The following is a 20,938-nucleotide window of genomic DNA, read 5'->3' as shown; positions in this document are numbered from 1 at the left end:
GTATAACTCAAATCTTTTTTGTCACTTTTGGTAAAAAACCCAAGAATTCAAGAAATACTCCCTAATGATTATCCTGTTCTCTAAGAAAAACCATGGCAGTTTTCCCATTTTTCACAAGATTTCAGAAAATGGGCTTTTTTCCTTTCTCTGGTAAGATGAAGTTTGATTATAAGAGGTAAAAATGACTATTTGTACATGATACTCATTTCGCTCAGAACCTTGTAAGCACTCTTACTTGACAACACTTATATTATTTCATCTTACACTGAAAAAGCCAACTACATATGTGCTGATTCTCTTTTCCTAAAACAGTCTAAATATCTATATAGGATTTAATAATCTAATGTAACTTGTTTGACCCTATAAAATAATTAAATCAGTCAATAACTGTAAAGCCAGACAGGTCATGAAGGATTAAGGAAAAAAAAAATCACAAGTCTTTGTATCACTATTGAAGGGCCCATTAGTTAGGGTCCTATGACTGTCATGCAATAATAATTAGGAAACTCAGAGAAGCAGAAATGACTTACAATGTTAAGTTTTCTTCACAGAGAAAACCAGCCTTACTAGGTAGCGGTTACCTAAATGTGAGAATTCAGGAAATTTTTGGTCAACATCTGCCTAGTTTCCCTATGCTTCAAGTGCTCTTTTATGACCTGACCCAGATAATGAATAGATATTACACAAATTTTGTATAATGCTAGCATATGTATGTATTATTTCTACATGACAATGATGCTTACCTAAATGCAGGATTAAAATAAATGTTGCTTTTTTGAAATATTTGTTTTAAAATCTAATTTAAAACCTCATAGTCATAAGGCACTCTTTTACAGAATAGATGGAGTTGTCTAAATTAATTTACATTTAATGCTTTTCACAACCACAGCACAGAAGGATGACAATCAGACAATATCCAGAAAGCTTTTGCTGAAATTCACTGTAGTCACGGAATGAATAACTCAGAGCTAATTATACTGCATTTTTTCATTTACTCAGAAAGCGTCTAACTTTAGTTATGCTGGCCCAGAGGTGACATACTGAGCTAATGACAAAAATCTTTCAAGTACTGATATATCGAAAAAGATACAGGTATTGGCACCAATACGTGGAGTGCCTTACTGGTGTTCTAACAAAGTATGAAGCTGTGTGAGTAAGAATTGGGACATTTCCATCCACACTGTAGCAAATAAGCTCATATCGTAAGTTTTTTGGCAGACAGAAGAGGGTTTAGCCCTACTTTTAAAAAATTTCATTGAACAAAAACAAAAGAATCAAGGGGGAAAAAAAATCTAATGCTCAACTACAGTCACATTATGCCTATGAAAATACAACCAGGATCCTACAGCCATATGGAAATGTTATTGTTTGATTTTTTTCTTTTATATATTTTTATGTCCCAGCCAACACAGGAAATTTCCATTCTAGCATCTAATAGCAGTATTTACAACGCATCCAATACTGTGGAACCAAGGGACGAACAGAAAAGTGATGAAGTAACTGGCCTTCTGCCTGAATCTTGAGTAGATGCAAGCTGTTGACAGTGTATTATTTGCTTTATGGCAATTAACTTCATCTCTGGGTCATTCCCGCTAAATTATTATTGGGGAAATCTGTTTTGATGTTCTAAATTAATTATAAACCAAATACAATAACCATTACGAATTCATCTTATCACCAAATTTGGGCAAAATTTTAAAAGGAAGGGTAATTTTTATTTACTGATTCTTTGTTCTCTGAAGACAGTTAACAAAAACTAGATATTATGTTGTGTTCCTTCTTTTCCAGTCTCAGAGATAAGCTGGTATTTTTTTCTATGCTAGGTATTTAATCCATAAAATGGCTATTTCTAATAGAACTCTATTCTACTCAGGTAGATCACATTTCTAAAACCTGCATCATGTATGTGGAAACAGTTTGAGGTGTAGGTTGAGTATTTCAGGATGCATAACTGAAATTCTCTACATGTTATAGGACATTTCAAATTTTTTCTTTGAAAAATTTCCTTTTATTTTTGAAATAATTTTTTACCCACATCTACTTTGGGAAATAAGAGGATCTGAATACCCTTTATCCAATTCCCCGCAATGGTAATGACTTGCAAGACTATACTAAAGCATCACTACCAAAAGACTGACATTGATATCATCAAGATGTACAATATTTCCATCCCCACAAGAATCCCTTCAGTTACCTTTGTAGAGCCACACTCACTTCCCCTACCATCCACCAGTCAGTTTAGTCCTAGCAACTACTAGCCTATTCTCCATTCCTATGATTTTTTTCATTTCAAGAATGTTTTGAAAATATCACACATGGTGTATAACTATTGGGGACCGTATAACCCAGCATGATCCCCTTGGAGGCTCATCTTCATTGTTATATCAATCATTTGTTCCTTGTTATTGACAACTAGTAATTCCTGCTGTGAATGGACCACAATTTATTCAACATATCATCCATAGAAAGGTAAGTACATTCCAAACTTTTCACTAAAATTGGGGAACTCTATATGAAAGACTCTATGTATTCATTTGTCTTCACAATTTTCTCTTATAATTTTTAATTAATATAGTTCCTATTAAACTAACAATGACTAGCAAGCAACTAAGCCAAAAGTAAAAATAATTAAATGAGGAAAAAGGTCTTTTCTCTGAGTAGAATGTAGAATGCTGCTAATTTTTCAAGCATACATTTTTTAACTTGAGCAGCTTCTAAAATCATGTCATGTCCCTTCGTTCTCAGTCATTCTGTTTACATTTCTATAAAACATTTTTCCCCACAAGGTTTGGGCTTAACATTAATAGGACAATTTCATTTTTATTTTAATGAAAAAAAAATGTATTCTGCATTGTACCTAACACTCAACAAATAATCCAGTCTGATCTTGTCATTTCCATACACACAAATATTTTAATGGTACCCCCTAACTTTCAAGTTAAATTTAACTTGAGTGCCTAACACTTTAACTGGCCTGGCCTCTCTGGCTCAGAAAACAGGAAAGAGTTACTGTCTTTGCTTTGTTTTCCTGTTAACAAGCAACAAAATGAAACAACTGATGTGGGCTTCACTTTCCCTTCTTTTTACTGTTCCTCTTCAAGCAGATCCAGTAGAGGTTAATTTAACACCACACCTTTCTGCTAAGGAAGCTGAATGTCTGAGGGGCAAACTGAGGCCAGATAAGTGAAGGGACCTGTTTGTTCTCTTATTAAGAAAATCAAACAACTTCATATCTGGTGTGTACTTCATTAGTCTTTATATTTTGAGTGCCTAACATCTTCACAAACTGGCTTCTACTTTTTTTTGTCAAAGAATTTCCCACAGCTTGATTCTCATATTTTGCCCCTGACTAATAAACATTCTCGCTAACCTCAGGGCCTTTGCACTTATGCATATCCCTGGAAGGCTTTCTACAGCTCTCCGTACATACTCTGTATGGTGCTTGTATTATTATCTAACCCCTACCAGGGAGGACAGTAAATTCTCTAAAAACAAAAAGTACTCATCTCTGAATCATCCAGCAAAAGTACAAGTACAGTCAGTATTGGTAAAGGGATCACTAAATGAAATAGAAACATGTAATTCAAGCCCAAAGCGGTTGCCACAGTAAGAGAGTCATCTCAACATCGTGTTTCCTAAAATGGTAAAAAAATCATTTGCAAACTCAATGACCAATTATGGGGAATAATTATATACAGCAAATCAAACAAATGGATTATCATTTTGGTGTTACAATTCAACATTATAAAGAGTTTACATGAATACAACTGTTCCTATTACTTTATTTAAAGAAACTAGGACACGAAATGACATGACATATTATTGAATCCAAATAATGCAGAGAAGAGCAAACATATATTTTGGTGCATTTTCTTTGGCTAATAACATTTACATTGGTACAAGCAAAGTGCCTGTGAAAGGGAAAAGCAGAAAAAATCCAGCACCCTTAATAAGATACAGGCATTTGTATACTGAGAGATTTCCTCAGTTTGGACCCAAAGGCTTGGGTGCATCCAGGGACTGACCATGGCCAAGGAGAGCCGTGTCTAGAGGGTATCACAATGCAAGGCTAAGAGCATAAAAGTCCTAAGTTAGCAGGATTTGGATTAATGTGAAGAATGTGGAATGTTGACTTGTTTTTTCCCCTTCAAAGTGTTCAGATTTTCTAAAAGCATATTTAACTCTTCATTTATTTCAAAACAGGTTATTAAATTTGAGGGCCTTCATTCTAGGTTTTATGTCATTAATTCACCTACTAGATTAAAAATGAGACTTAGAGTAATGCAGTTACTGTATGTAGTATGCAGAATGTGGATTTCACAAAAAAACCTTCAGCTATTATGGAATTATAGATCGCTACTGCCTCTGAAGATCAAGATCATTTCAAACAACCTTTTATTAAAAAAAAAAATCCTTTATCCACTGACCTGTACTTCGGAGATGCCAAAATAAATTTAAAATATTCCTTCAAAGATTTTTTAGATATTTTAGAACACCAACGCAAAGTAAATATTTACTTCACAAATATGTTTTAAGATGTTTGAAAATAAAAGGACCAATATCAATGATCAGGGCTGAAGTACAAAGTGATACATCTATTTGAAGTTTTCTAGGAGTATGATTTCTAAGATTGTGATGAAAAGTGTACATGTTAAAAACTTCTGGAAAAATTTACTTAAGATCACCAGCATTACTGGATATTCTAAAGTAATATTTCTTCTAAAAGAAGAAAATTTTTTATCTCAGACTTTTCTTATAATAACTTGTACCAATAAATTAATAGACACACATAATAAAGGAACTCTAACGGGTTATTTTAAAACTTAGAGATATTGATATAAAAGATCATGATAATAAAAATTTAGCTACTGGAAACTAGGCATTTTAAAAAAACATTTCTTGTTCCCACTTATTGCTGGAGTGTAGTTCCTTAAAATTGTGTTTAAAAAAAAAAAACACCTATGTCAAACACTGAAATTGTATACTGCCCTGTGATAATTTATTTGCTTGTTTTTGCTTAATATTCCTATGAAGTAGAATAGTCTTATTATTCTTCTTTGCTGCTGAAGATAAATTTTGCCTGAATCTGTTTCCAATGTTCTGTGCTTTGAACTTACTCTCATTTAATTCATGAATATGCTGAAAGGTTACAAAGCTCTTTCTGGCTATAAAATCGACAAAACAGAGTCAGAAATGATGCGATTCTTGAAACCCTGTCCATCCACTTTATTTATGAACTGCAAAGGAAAATAATATCCAAATGCCCAGAAACATTTTGGCACTGAAATGAATATACATTCTATTAACATAGTCAGAGATAATTGAAAACTGTTGACTAAACACAATGGAACAGATCTGAGAGAGAAGGTCTATTCAAGTGCAAGTCATATAGAAGTTGCTTATAATTAGGACTTTTATAAAATAAGCCGTTTGAAATAAAAGTAAGGACATAGCTAAATTTTTATTTAACAGATTAAATAAAACGTCTCTTTGAATCCAAAGAAAACCTATGTAATCTTTTTAAGGGACATGCTATGTTTTGTGGGATGAAATCACTAAATCCCTGAGCTGCTCCTGAAGGAAGTGGATGACAAAGAGGAAAGAAGATCTGAACTCAGGAGTCCTGGACTCTAATCTTGGCTCCACTCCCACTGGACATGTGACCTTGCAAAGGCACTTAATCTCTATGCACTTCGATTTTCTCACATTAATAATTATACAGTCATGCTTAAGAATATCTAAAAGTCCTTCTGACTTTGAACCTAAAGTAACTTATACTGAACTTCTATTTCTTAAGGCCTAGCAAGTGACAAAACATATTCTAGGCTGTATGATTTTGGAAAAAAAAATTTAACCCCCAAATTTTCTTGTTTAAACTGAAGACTGACAAGTTCTATATGTTTACTTCTGAAGCTTTTACTAGACCACAATTACAGCTGAATGAAAAAAAAATGAGGATAATAAAATTCACTGGGCAAACATTTTCCTGTCTAGAGTCTCAAATGTAAACAGATTTTAACAACTGCCTTTCGGTGCAGTAATAGGAACCAGCAACATTTTCATTGCTCAGTTTCCTCATGACTCACCATGGGATGGTGGCTGGTCATTCTTGTCTGAGTTATACTAAGGAAGAAAGAACTCTGTGGATTTTCACTTTAAATGTTTGTTTCTATCTGTGTTTTGCTTTTTTATGGAGAGGGGATGTGAAGCAGAGCCCCTTAAGTGCTATGGGCCCTGGCATCAGTAAGAAATGGGTGAAGTGGAGGCACAGGAATTTGGGTGTACATGGGAACATCCGCAGGAGAGGACCAGAGGAGACAGGATCGAAGTTACATGGTGATAATGGGGCCCTGAAGAACTACGGCCAATGGAAATTTCATTGTGCCAAGGATGACTGCTGCTGCTGCTGCTGCTAAGTTCCTTCAGTTGTGTCCGACTCTGTACGACCCCACAGACGGCAGCCCACCAGGCCCCCCCTGTCCCTGGGATTCTCCAGGCAAGAGTACTGGAGTGGGTTCCCACTTCCTTCTCCAATGCATGAAAGTGAAAAGTGAAAGTGAAGTCGCTCAGTCGTGTCCGACTCTTCGCGACCCCGTGGACTGCAGCCCACCAGGCTCCTCCATCCATGGGATTTTCCAGGCAAGAGTACTGGAGTGGGGTGCCATCGTCTTCTCCGAGGATGACTGCTACAAGCTTTTAAATTGTGACTAGAAATTCTTTTGTTATAATTACTCTATAACCCCCAGGAGCAAAGCCTGCTCTGTATAATCTTCCCTTTCCTGGCCTACCACATTGCCTTTACTCTGGGGCCGTGTGTTCCTGGAGTTGCAGAGTTCCAGGGGAGAGTTCCAGAGCTCCAAGTGCTCTAGCAAAAGCAGCTACTCCCCTGTCTCTGAAACTCTGGATGTTCCCGGCACCTTTTTCTCCTGTCTCCTGAAGAAACCACTTCTTGCTTTCTCCATGGTCACCAGTGGGGTGGCCATTTTCTTGCTTACACTCCATACTTTTGCATCTAGAGGCAGACCATTCCCCTTTCTTCCTAAACCTACAGCTTTGGGGCAGACCATGCAGTGCCGTCCCCTTCTTGATGCAGCCAAACACCAACCCCTGGATCAATCTCTCTTTTCTCTCTAAGAGTTTACACTCCTGGATTATTGTTCTATTTTCCAATACTGCTCCCTATACATTTTTGTTTGGTTTGTTTTTTTAATTTTTTGAACTTTTACTTTTGTACTGGGGGATAGCCAATTAACAATGTTGTCATAGTCTCAGGTGAACTGCGAAGAGACTCAGCCATACATATTCATGTATCCATTCTCCCCAGCACCGCTCTCATCCACTCCTCCCACTAATGTTGAGCAGAGCTCCATGTACTATACAATAGGCCCTTGTTGGCTATCTAATAACACAATTCTTTTTGTAATTACTATAGCCATTTGAATGATTCTTCAACACCGAGGATTCAGTTCCAGGCTCTCTTCTCATCCCAAAGATGTGTCCTTTCACTTCACTGAAGCCACTAACTCTCCTGGTCTTGTTATTACTAATAACTATATCCCCTCTATACTCTCAGCTCTATTTTCTGCCACCATCTCCTGTATTTTCAGCCCTCTTCTTAAGTCTAAAAATCTTCTGAGTCTAAAAGTTCTTTAACCCCACCAGGCCCTAAAATTCATTAGTTCTACCACCATTTGACTGTCCTCCAAGTCCTTCATCATATCTTTGCTTTTCTCCATATACAACTAAATTCCATGGTCAATCATTTTCAGCTCCTTACATACAACCTCAGGTCAAACGAATTCTCCTTTTATTATACTCACATGGCAATTCCGAAACTTACACCACAAGTACATCTCCATGCTATACATACCTGGAGGGTAATGTACCACTCCGACATAAGTGTCGAGCTGGATTCATGAACATCAACTTCAGATGGACCATCAGTGCTACCATATGGTCAAAACAAGTACCATTTCATTCATTTTCTTTTTCTCTTAAGTGGCCACTTCACATTTCCTCTCTTTTCAAAATTCCAACATCTCCTTTTCCACCTTTAGTCCCAGAAAAATGGACTATCTTGATAAAAATAGATGCAACCAAAAGGAGTACCACTGTAAGTTTCCAACAACTGATTTTGTTCAAAATACTGTCTTTTCTCCTATTACTAGGCTATCTATACTTCTTTCTGAAGCCCTATTCTATTCCATCCAACTTGCCAACTTAAGACATCACTCCAGAAATGTTTTGCTCTCTCCTTTGCATCACTAGTTTTCTGTTCTAGAAAACATACACTGGCAAGCAATCATGTATAATTCTCCTCATTAAAAAAAACAATAAACTCTTTGAGACGCATATTCCTCTCCAGCTAATGCCACATTTCTCTGCTTTATTCTTTCAACAACATTTCCTGTTACCATGAATCCTTTCTTCAATTCATCACATGCTATTTTCTCTTGAATCCACTCCACTTAGTCTTTTGGATACTTATTTTAATGTTTTGTTGGTTTCTTCTCATCTGTCTGAACTCTTAAGGACATAGTGTCCCAAGTACAAATAAAAGTGTATGAATATCATATAACAACCTGCATGATGTACAGGGCACCCCCCATAAGTGTTAGTACTGATGAAAAGCAATGCAGTGAGTAATCATATTGAGTGAGATATGCAACAACTGTAAACAGCCTTTCTTTAATTCATGGCAGATTTTGTTGCAAAATAGTTCAGGCATTTAGACATGAAACATGTTTCAAAAGACTTTCAATTTCCAATCCTTCATGGAGTTTGAAATTTTAGATAAGGGATTATGGATCTGTCTTAACTGTCAACAGTTAAATTGGAAAACAGCTATTTTGGAAAGATAAATAATGAAAAGTCCTTCACCTCCTCCACATGTGGCATCGCAGTCTTCCCAGCCTGTGTGTGTCCACATGAAAAGGGGTTCAGGTGCTTTGGAGCTCTGATTCTCTGGAGGAGGGTCTGATGGGATGGTGTATTCATAGTGAAGACCATAATTCTGGTCTTGAAACAGCAGCACCTATAATATATATAGAAGGGTTCAAAGCAGATGGGTCAAATCAGAGCATATTCAATGTGAAACATAAAATTACGGGTATGGACGCCTTAAAATGCTTTTGGTATGGTGTGCATGTTCCTTTCATGCATAGTAGATCTGTGACCTTATCACTTAAATGCAGAAACCGTCCTACTTCTGTAAACACTGGAATTATACACTTACCTCTGAGCTAACGGTGGTATGAAAAAATAGCCCATTTGAATGAGGTCAGAGATACCATATTATTTTCTCCCAAGTTAATAGGCTACACAGTCTTCCAAAGCATGGTACATGTATGAGATGACTTTAGCAGGGGGGACAGGGACATGTGTCCTATATAACATCAAGATATAACCCACGATCTAGTATCAAATGAAGCCTTTTCACTCATATTAGAAAAATATGAATGATAAGTCCCTGTGTCAACAGAGGAAGAGGACCAGAAGACTTTGGGAGTCATTTCACTCCATAAGGGGAAGAGAAGTTCTAAGCCAGTTGGAGAACAAGAATATTATTCCATGTATGCTTATAGTTAAGCTTTAATTTTGGCAAGGTTACTAACTTTTCATTTACAGTAAAGATCATTTCCTTTGAAAAGAAATTTATGTTAAAAAAACTTTTAAATGCCAAGTAATAATGGTACAGTTATGTACATGTATGTAAACAGCACACGTATGTAAACAGTATAAATCATAAAGGACATATGAGAATGGTTGAACTGCGGGTTACACTGGACTAAATCATAAGCAGTAACCATGTCTGTGATGTTATCCCATAGTACACAATTTCAAGCTTAGAAGTGTATCATCATGTATGGTGCAACCATACATATTTTAAATTAAAAAAAAAATACATGAAATATACTCATTTAAAATAAAAGAATGAATGAGAATATATGTTTCTTTATAAATTCATTTCCATCAAATATGTCAAACAAGCCCATGGGATATATGACATCTATGGATCTGAGGATTTATGGAAAAGTGAAAGTGGCTCAGTTGTGTCTGCCTCTTGAGACCCCATGGACTATACAGTCCATGGAATTCTCCAGCCCAGAATACTGGATTGGATAACCTTTCCCTTCTCCAGGGGGATCTTTCCAACCCAGGGATCAAACCCAGGGCTCCCGCATTGCAGGTGGATTATTTATCAGCTGAGCCCCAAGGGAAGCAATCTATATAACATGATGTGATATATAAAAATATATATATTTAAATTTTATTCAAATATTAGAGAATTTTGATATTTAATCTATATCAAGGTAGTTGCAATGATAGGTTATAGAGCTAACATTTAATGGGGAAAAAAAGGAGTCCAAGGCTAATTTTTTTTACTTTTTTTCCTTAAGATTTTGCCTCAATATATTAACAGAAATACTATGACACATTTTAATATGTGGATTGAGGAATTAGTTTGATGGCATTATGAATCAACTATCAACAATAAAAATAATACTTTTAAAAGTCACATATACGTAACATGCTGGATACTGATTGTAAGCACATGACAGTGTTTGACTTTAAATATCTCATTTCATGTTGCTGGTGACTTTTCAGCTCAATAAGCTAAAAAAAAAGGGGAGAGAGATGAAGTCACCTTGTTTATCAACCAGACCAGACAATTACATGATTTTTAAATTGATGAAATGAACATATAAATAAGTTATCTGTCAACTTATTTAATTACATGAAAACATGTCTGTTTTTCTTAAAAAACTACCTTTTCATTAATAGGACATTTGATTGTCCTTGAACATCTAATTCCATTAACATAAAGACATTAGTTACAAAATCATTAGCTCTTTCTTAAACCATCTGAATTTGGCAGCATTCTTTGCAAGAAGGAAAGTTACAGCTGAGGGGCTCATACTGAAGCATGGCACAGAAGGTATTGCCTTTCAAAGTTCAGTACCGGCTTTCAATCTGTAATAGTCATTAAAGAAAAATATCTTTAGAAGTGCAGTTTCCTTTGGATTACTGAATAAATCCAGGTCACATAGATGCCTTCTTTTAGACATAGTTCACTGACTTTAATTATGTTTCATGCTTCCAGGAAAAACCTTGGTAATTACCAGTCAGATTAAGGATTCTGCAGCAAGGAAACTCCCTCTGCCCAACAGTAAGGTCTCACATACACTGTTTTAAATTTTGAATTAGAGGCTCACTAAAAGAGCCTCAGTCTTGTTCCATAAAAATATGTAGGTGACACTTATGTAAGGGAGGCAACATGATGGCATTTTCAGCAACCAAATCATTAAACATATGTTTGTTGTTGATAATATTGTTATTCTAAGTGACCCAATCATGGAAAGAGCCAGATATTGGTCACATGATGTTTGTTTAGTCATTTTTCCCCCTCTCTCCAGATGGCAGAGGGCACAGAGTGGAGTTTCCAATTCAAATTACAGGATCCAAAGTAACTGTGGGGAGATGAACAAAACATTATTTGAAGTGTATGCGTAATTACGATCCAAAGCTCTCGGGTATAAAGAACTTAGGTTTGATCTTTGTATCAGGAAAGGCAGCACAGAAGATGGATTAACATCTAGTTTATTCAAAGCAGGGAAGCCTGGAGTGCTGCAATCCATGGGGTCACAGAGCTGGACGTGACTGAATCACAACAACAAAGTCACTTATTAGGAGATACTGAGCACAGTACTTAATCCTTTAAATATTTAGTGTTTTCTAAATCTGTAAAATGGAATAATAATAATACATATCACACGGTGTTATTTTGAAGATTAAATGCCATAATGAATGTAAAGCACTTCTGGACAGGGTCTGCTCTCAGTGCTTGATGAATGGTGTATATTATTACTATTATTAAGATTTTGAACAGAAGGCCTCATGGAACTCACCTCACTCCCTTTATGCATCCCTCCCTTCATGCATTCTTGGTAAAGCCTATTGACTGCAGTTCTACAAAACAGTCTTACTTGAAATGTGGTCAGTGAACCAGTAGTAGTGGCAGACCAATGACATTAACAAGAACAAGACCAAGAACCTCAGGTGATCTGCAGGCACATTCAACTCGGGAAAAGCAAATGGGCCAATGAGATTTGAACCTCTGGCACCTAGACTGGCAACACAGATGTCTCCAGTTGAGGACAAATTCCACTTAAACTTTTTGGAGATATTAAACAGTGTGGCACATCACACTCCAAATAAACAGTCAGTTGACTGTGTTTTACAGTCGTTTTTATGTGTGGACTCAGATGTTGAAGTGTGTGAATCTCAGACTTTGCCACCAGCATGAAAAGCACACTAGCTGTGTAGTCAGTCCTCTGGCTCCTGAGTCATCAGCACTGAATGCCATGATCAAGGACAAAAAGGGCAAGTGAACCTGCCAGCCCATGGGTGCAGAGCCCCAGTGTCCTGATTGGTTTGCTCCAAACTCAGACCTAGTCTTCTGCTACGTGGTAAAGAAACTTATTATCCCAAACATTCAAGTTATCATAATTTTTTACAGGAATCACTTAACCTAGTAAGAACACAACAGGTAATTGGAAGCCTTGTTAAATATTTATCAAGTGTTTTCCCCAGGGACCAATATCATTTTTCTCAAGGGCATTTTATATAGATTCAGGTGGTACCCATTTCACAGATGTATGAAATGCGACAGCTTGCCATGCAAGCATGGATGCTAAGTTGCGTCAGTCGTGTCCGACTCTTTGCGACCCTATGGACTGTAGCTGGCCAGGCGCCTCTGTCCGTGGAATTCTCCAGGCCAGAAAACTGGAGTGGATTGCCATGTTCTCCTTCAGGGGATCTTCCTGACCCAGGGATCGAACCTGTCTCTTATATCTCCCGAATGCGCAGGCGGGTTCTTTACCACTAACAGCACCTGGGAAGCACTCTGATCTTTACAGGCATCTACTCTGATCAGTAAACATATGCTTTTAGGGAAGGAGGAACCTTATTGCCTGCTAGTTTACCTCTACTGTGGGCTGAGAATTCTCTAAAACATCATGTCCCTTTTTAAAATGTAAAATTTTCTTTTAAATTAAAACATTTCCACTTTTAGCCATCTTGATTTCAAACACACATAAAAATCCCCCTAAAATCCCACCTCTTAAGTAACTTTAAATATCTACTTGACAATCCAAATTTGGAAGAAAGAGAAAGCATAGTGGGAATGTCCTTTGTCATAGGAAGCTGATTATGCAGTGTTATGGATTCATCCCTCATACCAGGAGGTGTAAAGGCGTTGTAGTAGGACCTTTGGCGGAGATCTTCTCCCAGAGGCCTCGTCTTACATAATGGACAGTAGTTCCTGCTATGTTGAATGCTCCAGAGTGTTCAATCTTCCAGTCACTGTTAATAGACTGTTTTCCAGTGTCTCGGAGAGCTATAAAGAGGTTATAAAATATTATGAGATTAGCAAGTCAGCATGATCAATCACTGTCCCTTTTGCATGATTTTGTTAAAAGCATTTTGTGCATTTCTAAACTAAATGGTCAATACTCCCTGATGTAAAATATGAGGCATCTCCACTTTGGGAAAATCGATAATCACAGCAAATGCCACAGGAAATTCTCCTTCTCTCCTAAAGCTGCCCACTACCATGCAGTCACATTCATCTTTGTCTCCTCAAAACTTCCATTGAACACTTGATGTCTATAACCTTATTTTGTCCCGTAGTCATTTATTCTTTAACATATTAAGGTTAGAGGTGTCTGTGTTGTCTATGCAATGATTCTATGAACAACGTGAGGGCTAGTACTACATCTTATACATGCTCTGTAACTCCCATGCTACCCAAGTAAAGGGTGTGATGACAGAAAGATCATTAAATAGCACGTTAACTAACAGCTCAAAATGAGAGTTATGTTCAACACAAAACAATTCAAATATAATGTGTTGGTTTTAAAAACAGAACTCAGGACCTTTTAACATTCCTAGTTTGTGATTTACTGTGTACAAGAATAGATATAAATGCTAGTTCTGACCCATAAACAGCCATCATTTATGCGAATTGTACAGAATAATTTTGTTTACCTATAATTTTTCTCTTTCTCTGTTTTGACTTGATTTGTGCTGCAACTTAAATAAGATCCATAACATGGAAATGAGATGCTATGATAACCATTTAAAATTAAGGATTCCTTCTATTTTTTTTACAAATGATTTTATGTTTTATTTAAGCTTTCAGGCACTCTCATATAATTGAATATCTTTCAAAAACATTTACATGAAGATTCACTGAAAGCTTTTATGTCATAATTCTATGACAATGTTCTGACAAATTAAGCTGGTAAATCTTTTCAAATATTATTTGCACTAATCTCTATTTATTGAACACTTGAGGATTTTTCAACTTTTTTAATATTGTGAATAACACTCAGATAAATACACTATACACTAATTATTTGTATATCTGAATATTTCCCTTGGATAGATTCCCAGCTTTGGAATTTCAGAGTAAAAAAACTGAACATTTAGAGATCTGAAAAAACAATTTCAAATTGATTTTCATAAAATTTGCATAAGTTATGAAAGTGTCCATTTCTGAACACCTCCTTGAAAGCACCTTTATATAATGTTTAATAATGACTAAATAATTGCTTATAAAGTATCAGCTATACAGCAGGGAATATTCAAAATTCTGGGAATCCCCATATGAACAATAGAAATGTGTTCTCTGGCTTCATAGAACTAATCAACTAACTGGCAAACCAGAGATTAATTAAGGCATGCTGCTGCTGCTGCTAAGTCGCTTCAGTCATGTCCGACTCTGTGCGACCCTATAGACAGCCTCCTACCAGGAGGTTCCTCTGTACCAGAATCCTCTGTTCCTGGGATTCTCCAGGCAAGAACACTGGAGTGGGTTGCCATTTCCTTCTCCAATGCATGAAAGTGAAAAGTGAAAGTGAAGTCGCTCAGTCGTGTCCGACTCTTAGCGATCTCATGGACTGCAGCCCACCAGGCTCCTCCATCCATGGGATTTTCCAGGCAAGAGTACTGGAGTGGGGTGCCATTGCCTTCTCCAAATCAAGGAATAAGTAACTATTAATAATTAATTATAATTACACTGAATCTTGTGAGGGAGGAGTCAGGAAAGGCTTGTCTGAAGGATGCCATTTATGGACGACACTAGCCAGGGGAAAAGAGAAGCACAGAAAGAGCGTTCAAAACTGAGGGAACTGCAGGTGCAAAGGTCACCAGCATAGTGTGGTGTGAAACAGGTGACAATGTGCAGATGCCACGTGTCCTAACGTGGATCATGAGCTGATGAGACTGGAGAGTTGGGGACAACCAGACTTTACAGACGTGTTAATTTTTAGAAGCTTTTTCCTAAGGAAAAAAATATAAAGCTATAAGGTTTTGAACAATATTGTGCAGAAAATGGACTTGCATAGGACACATTTGTATAGAGAAGACAGGATACCACACTAACATAGTATCCCATTGGAAAGTAATAGTGGCTTGACTTAAGACAGTAGAAGTATGAAGAGGAATTCAAGATGAAATGGATAAAATAGGCTGATGATTTGGTTGCCCTGGGTGAAAGGAAGTGTCAGGGCTGATGACAGATTTCTAGTATGAGAAACAGTGGTTATAATAGCACATAGATAGGAGAGACTAGAAAAATAAATGATTGAGGAGAAATATCAGGAGTTGAATTTTGAACAATCTAGATTTCTTTCTTAAAAAAAAATCTCTTTTTTGCTATTGAGGTTAAAGATGTTTCTCATTTGCTTATTATTTATCTGCCTTTCAAATTTAAAATAATTAAATAAATCATACATTATCTGTTTTTTTCTGGTCAACTAAGAGATTTTCTGGTGTTTATATTTCCATTATTATGAACACTGTATTAATAAAAGTATTAAAATTTTACCTCAATTTCTACCAAATAATACTTTTCCTACATACTACATATAAGGGGTAATGTTTTTGATGAAATATTAAGCATACATACTGTTAGATGTATGAAAACTATTTAAGTATTAATTTTACCTTGAATTTTAAATGTGAAAAGGAAATATGCTGCCAGAAAACTCTCAACACCTTGCAAATAGCTTTTACCAGCTACAAATAGACATACTTCTGATAATGCTAGACTGATTAAAAATTAATGATTTTGCCTAAAAGTTAAACTATTTCCTTGTATTTCTCTAAGGTCTATTAAATATTCTGAGAGTCTTTTCAGCCCAAATTTGTACTAACGGCCAGTATAACTTCATTCTTTTTCCTGTCTTTCAATATACATTCAAGGCACTATTATAAAATATATCCTGAAAATCTCTAATAAAAATGCCTTAAAAACTTTTTGTGGTGACTAAAGCATCATATTGAGACTCAACTGGTCTTCTGGAATGCAGCATCCCCTCTTTCCCGAAATGCCACACGATGTACTTGAAAATCCACACAACTTATGACATTAAGAGCAACCCCATAGGCGGATTCAATATTCTGGGTGAGTAGTGTTTCTTGGCTTTTCAATTCATTAGCTTTAAAAATGTGTTTTTTAGAAAATCTATATCTGGCCAAATCTAAATAACTGGTGCTTCATTATCTCTCCCATTGTAAACAACCAGAAAAGTAGACAATATATGAAACGATTGTTTCAACGGACAACAGAGAACAGATTCCCTAAGAGGAGGAGACCAAAGGCAACCTCTAAAATTACTGGACTTCTGCCTGACGATATTTACCAGACCCTAAAGAAAATCAGTCCTGAATATTCACTGGAAGGACTGATGCTTACGCTGAAGTTCCAATACTTTGGCCATCTGATGCGAAGAACTGACTCATTGGTAAAGATCCTGACGCTGAGAAAGATTGAAGGCAGGAGGAGAAGGGGATGACAGAGGATGAGATGGTTGGGTGGCATCACTGACTCGATGGACATGTGTTTGAGCAAGCTCCAGGAGTTGGTGATGGACAGGGAAGCCTGGCATGCTGCAGTCCGTGGGGTCGCAAAGAGTTGGACATAGAGAGGTAACTCCAGCAGAGCACAGATAACAAGGGCTTCAGCAAGATGAGGACACAAAGAAAGGAGTACAACTGACTAAGGCAGCTGGAATCTGTATTATGGAGTACTGGAGAAGAGGGAGTGGTACAAAGATGAGCTTCAAACTATTTCATACACTGACATGGTGTGAGGGAGGGACATAGCCTAGAGCACCTCATTTATTTACGCTTGCTGTAGAGACCTTTATCCATATTTAACCTGTCACAGTCTTCTATACTCTTATTGGTTGCACTTAACCATCAGCCCTTTCATTTACCAGTTCATATTACTGTTTTAGAGCTCTTAAAAGTCTTTTCCACTTTTGTTTCCTTTGGAGCTTTTCTTAACCTCAAATGTTTACGTAATGGCACGATGGAAAGAAATGGGAGTAAATGGGTACCTGGTAGAGTTTTGAGAGAACATACGGAATATGGGAAGTGGGGGACCTTGTGGTTTGTGTCAAGTGTCTGCTATTTCAAAATTTTCTTTTTGTTTCCTATTACAGAATTTTGACTACCTTCTAACTCTTAAAACGCTATTAACATCAAGAAGCTTTGTATTATACCAAGTACTGGCAACTTAAAGTTCTACAACAGAACTTTTTAGAGCCACTCTAAAATAAGCCTTTCATTTGTTTCGTCCTTCATCTACCAAAAATCTTTGTGGCAGAAACTGTCATTGTAGTTTAAAGGAGAATGATCTCAATTTACTTGCACTATTCTTTCTAAATCTTGTGTTTCTATAAATCCTAAATGTTACATCCTTTAACTGCTGATTGGTGGTTTAGTCGCTAAGTCGTGTCTGACTCTTGCGACCCCAAGGAGTGTAGCCTGCCAGGCTCCTCTGTCCATGTTAACTGCTGATTATTACTGACTACACTCTTAAGTAAGAAGAAAATGCATTTTTTCTAAAAGTTCTAGTATTTTTCAAGAAAACAAATAGAGCCATTAACAAACAAAATGCATTTTCCCCCCTAGGATGTGGTAATTAGAAAAAACAACCAAAACATAAAATACCATTATTACAAAAGCAAAAAAAAAAAAAAAAAATCTGCAAAGGTGTCCCTTTGAGCCTGAAACTAAATACTAAGCTGCAAATAAGTGGAGTGAGATTCCTCAAGGTTGAGAAAAGACTGACTACCTAGGACTTGTAAACTGCACACCTCCTGGAGCTTGTGTAGGGCTGGAAAACATGCATCTTTTGCTATCAGAGTGAAAGATCTTCCTGAACATATAAACTCTTCAGAGGAGAACCTAGGACGGCTGGCAAATTAGAAATGAAGTTGGATGAGTCCTAGAATTAAGGTTCCCTGAAAAGAGAGGATAGGCACAAAAATTTATTTGAAGACATAATGCTCAAAATTTTTCCAAATTTTATATAAACCATTGGCCTACAGATCTGAAAAGTACACTGGAACTGAAATAGGATAAGCATAAAGAAAGTCATACCAAGGCACAACGTATTCAAACTGCGGGAACCCAATGATAGGGAGAACAATCTTAACAGTGGCCAGAAAGGAAAGAGGAAAACAATATAGAAGGGGAAAGATGTAAGAATCCCTTGGATACACCGTTGGAACTAATGCAAGGAAACATAATCTTTAAAGTGGGGGAAAAAAAAAAAAAACAACACAAAATAGTGAACACAGTGAAAATGTATTTCAGATATGAAGGCAAAGTAAACTGTCAGAAAAACAAAACCTGAGAAATATTGCTGCCAGAAGACTTGCTTGACAATAAGTATTAAAGGATGTTCTTCAGGCTGAAAGAACATGGTTCAGATGGAAACGGGTTTCTAAGTGAAGGTATGAAGAATGTTGGTGTTGACACATGTACAAAAATATGAAAATAATTTTTTCACTAATTATTTTTCATATAATTGACTATTTGAAACATAAATGGTTAGATTGTATTTTGGTGCTGAAAGCAAATATAGAAATAAATTGATTATATAAAATGTAGAAATAAAATGTATAATAGCACAAAGAAGGGGAAAGAAGCAAGTAAAGAGAAGTACAGTGTTTTAAGGAACTTGTATTATATGTAAAGTGACACAATATAATCTGAAGGGAGACAATAAGAAGTTAAAAATCCATATAGTAAATCCTAAAGCAACAAATGAAAATATAAAACATGAGCTATATGCAGCTAATAAGCAAATAAAGGAGACTAATGGAATACTGAAAAATACCCCAACAAGAAGTCAGATAAAGAGAAAAAATAAATAAAAAGGAATGGAATACACAGAAAAATTCATTACATCCATAATTACATTTAAATGTATTCTGAATATTAGTTAAAGGAGAGAGATTTTCAGGCCACAGAGAAAAAAATGACTGGCTATTCAATTTGTAAGAATGTACTTTTTTGGTAGGTGGAACTACTCTGGTGGCTCAGATAGTAAAGAATCTGCCTGCAATGCAGGAGTCCTGTGTTCAATCCCTGGGTGGGGAAGATCCCCTGGAGAAGGGAATGGCAACCCACTCCAGTATTCATGCCTGGAGAATTCCATGGATAGAGGAGCCTGGTGGTCTACAGTCCATGGGGTCACAAAGAGTTGGACATGACTGAGTGACTAACACTTTAAAAATAAAAGATAGGGAGCTTAAACCTAAAAGGATGGAAAGAAGCACTCAATACTAAAAAAACAGATGTATCATCTATATTAATACTAGATAGCATGGACTTCAGGGCAAGGAATATTCTGAGATCAAAAAAGAGAATTTTTTAAATGTCATTTAAATATAAATTACTCTAAATGTAAAATATTAAATGACATCTATAACTTATGAAGGCAATTATATAATCCTAAGTGTATCACAGAACATCAAAATGCATGAAGCAAAAACTGACATAAGTGAAAGGAGATACAGAAAAATCCTCAACTTAATCAGAGAGTTCAATAGTTCTTTTTCTTTAGTTGATAAAAGTAGAAAATCAATAAGAACATAGAACACCTGAGACAAAAATAGAACAAATGGAGCCAAATGATATTAGAGAAGAATCAGCAACTGCAGAATATGATTTTTTTCAAATATAAATGAAACATTGACCAATATAGGCCTTAGGCCATGAAATAAGCCTCAGTTGAAATCATACCCAGAACAACTGACCCTTGGAAAACAGGCATGTGAGCTGCGTGGGCCACTTGTATGTGGATTTTTTTCAAGGCTAAATACTTCACTACCACGTGATCGCCATCTCTGCCTCCTCTGTTGGTTGAATTCACAAATGTTGAATTGAACCCAGATAGAGAGAAATGGAATATATGGAGGAAAAGTCTATATGGGAGGTCTGACTATAAATTATACTTGGATTTTTGGCTTTGTGAAGGGGAGGCACCCTCAGCCCCCATGTTGTTCAAGGATCAACTGTAAATTCTCTTTAGACACAGATTTAACTGGAATCAATAACAAAATACCTATTAGAAAATGTACAAATATTTGGAAATAAACAATATATTTACAAATTACCCACGTGTCAAAGGAGAAATCACAATGGTAATTTCAGAATATTTTAAACCAAAAGTAGGACCTATAAAAATTGTGGAATGCAGCTAGAGCAGTGCCTAGACAGAAAAACTGTCATATTAGCAAAGAAGAAAGGACTAAAATCAATTACCTGTTTCTACCTTAAAATGGCATTTACAACAGCAATTTAAACCTAAAATAAGCAAGATGAAAATAAGACCAGAAGTCAATTGAATAGAAAGCAGATTAACAATAGATGCAATTCATAACACTAAAAATTGGTTATCTCAAAAGAGCAAAAATGGACAAAACTCTGATTAAGAAAAAGACAAATTAATATCGGAAATGACAGGATAAATATTGTTATAATACTTACACACACTGTAGTGTAATAAGGATATAATATAAACAAATTCAAGGCAATAAATTTGATAAGTTAAATGTATTAGTTTTCTTCAGAC

General features: G+C 36.1%; 1 protein-coding gene across 1 annotated transcript in view; it reads right to left on the bottom strand.

Moving 5' to 3' along the window:
* ADAMTS19 (ADAM metallopeptidase with thrombospondin type 1 motif 19) overlaps positions 1-20,938 on the bottom strand; it is a 267,865-nt gene that overhangs the window by 38,949 nt on the left and 207,978 nt on the right. Inside the window, exons 17-18 of the mRNA XM_027547039.1 lie at positions 13,242-13,399; positions 8,881-9,034 (exon numbers count right to left, since the gene is read on the bottom strand). Of these exons, the coding sequence (XP_027402840.1) occupies positions 8,881-9,034; positions 13,242-13,399 (312 nt within the window). The remainder of the gene's footprint in view (positions 1-8,880; positions 9,035-13,241; positions 13,400-20,938) is intronic.

The sequence above is a fragment of the Bos indicus x Bos taurus genome, chromosome 7 (genome assembly GCF_003369695.1).
Source record: "Bos indicus x Bos taurus breed Angus x Brahman F1 hybrid chromosome 7, Bos_hybrid_MaternalHap_v2.0, whole genome shotgun sequence".
NCBI classification, from domain to species: domain Eukaryota; kingdom Metazoa; phylum Chordata; class Mammalia; order Artiodactyla; family Bovidae; genus Bos; species Bos indicus x Bos taurus.
This window is presented reverse-complemented; position numbering and strand designations above follow the sequence as displayed.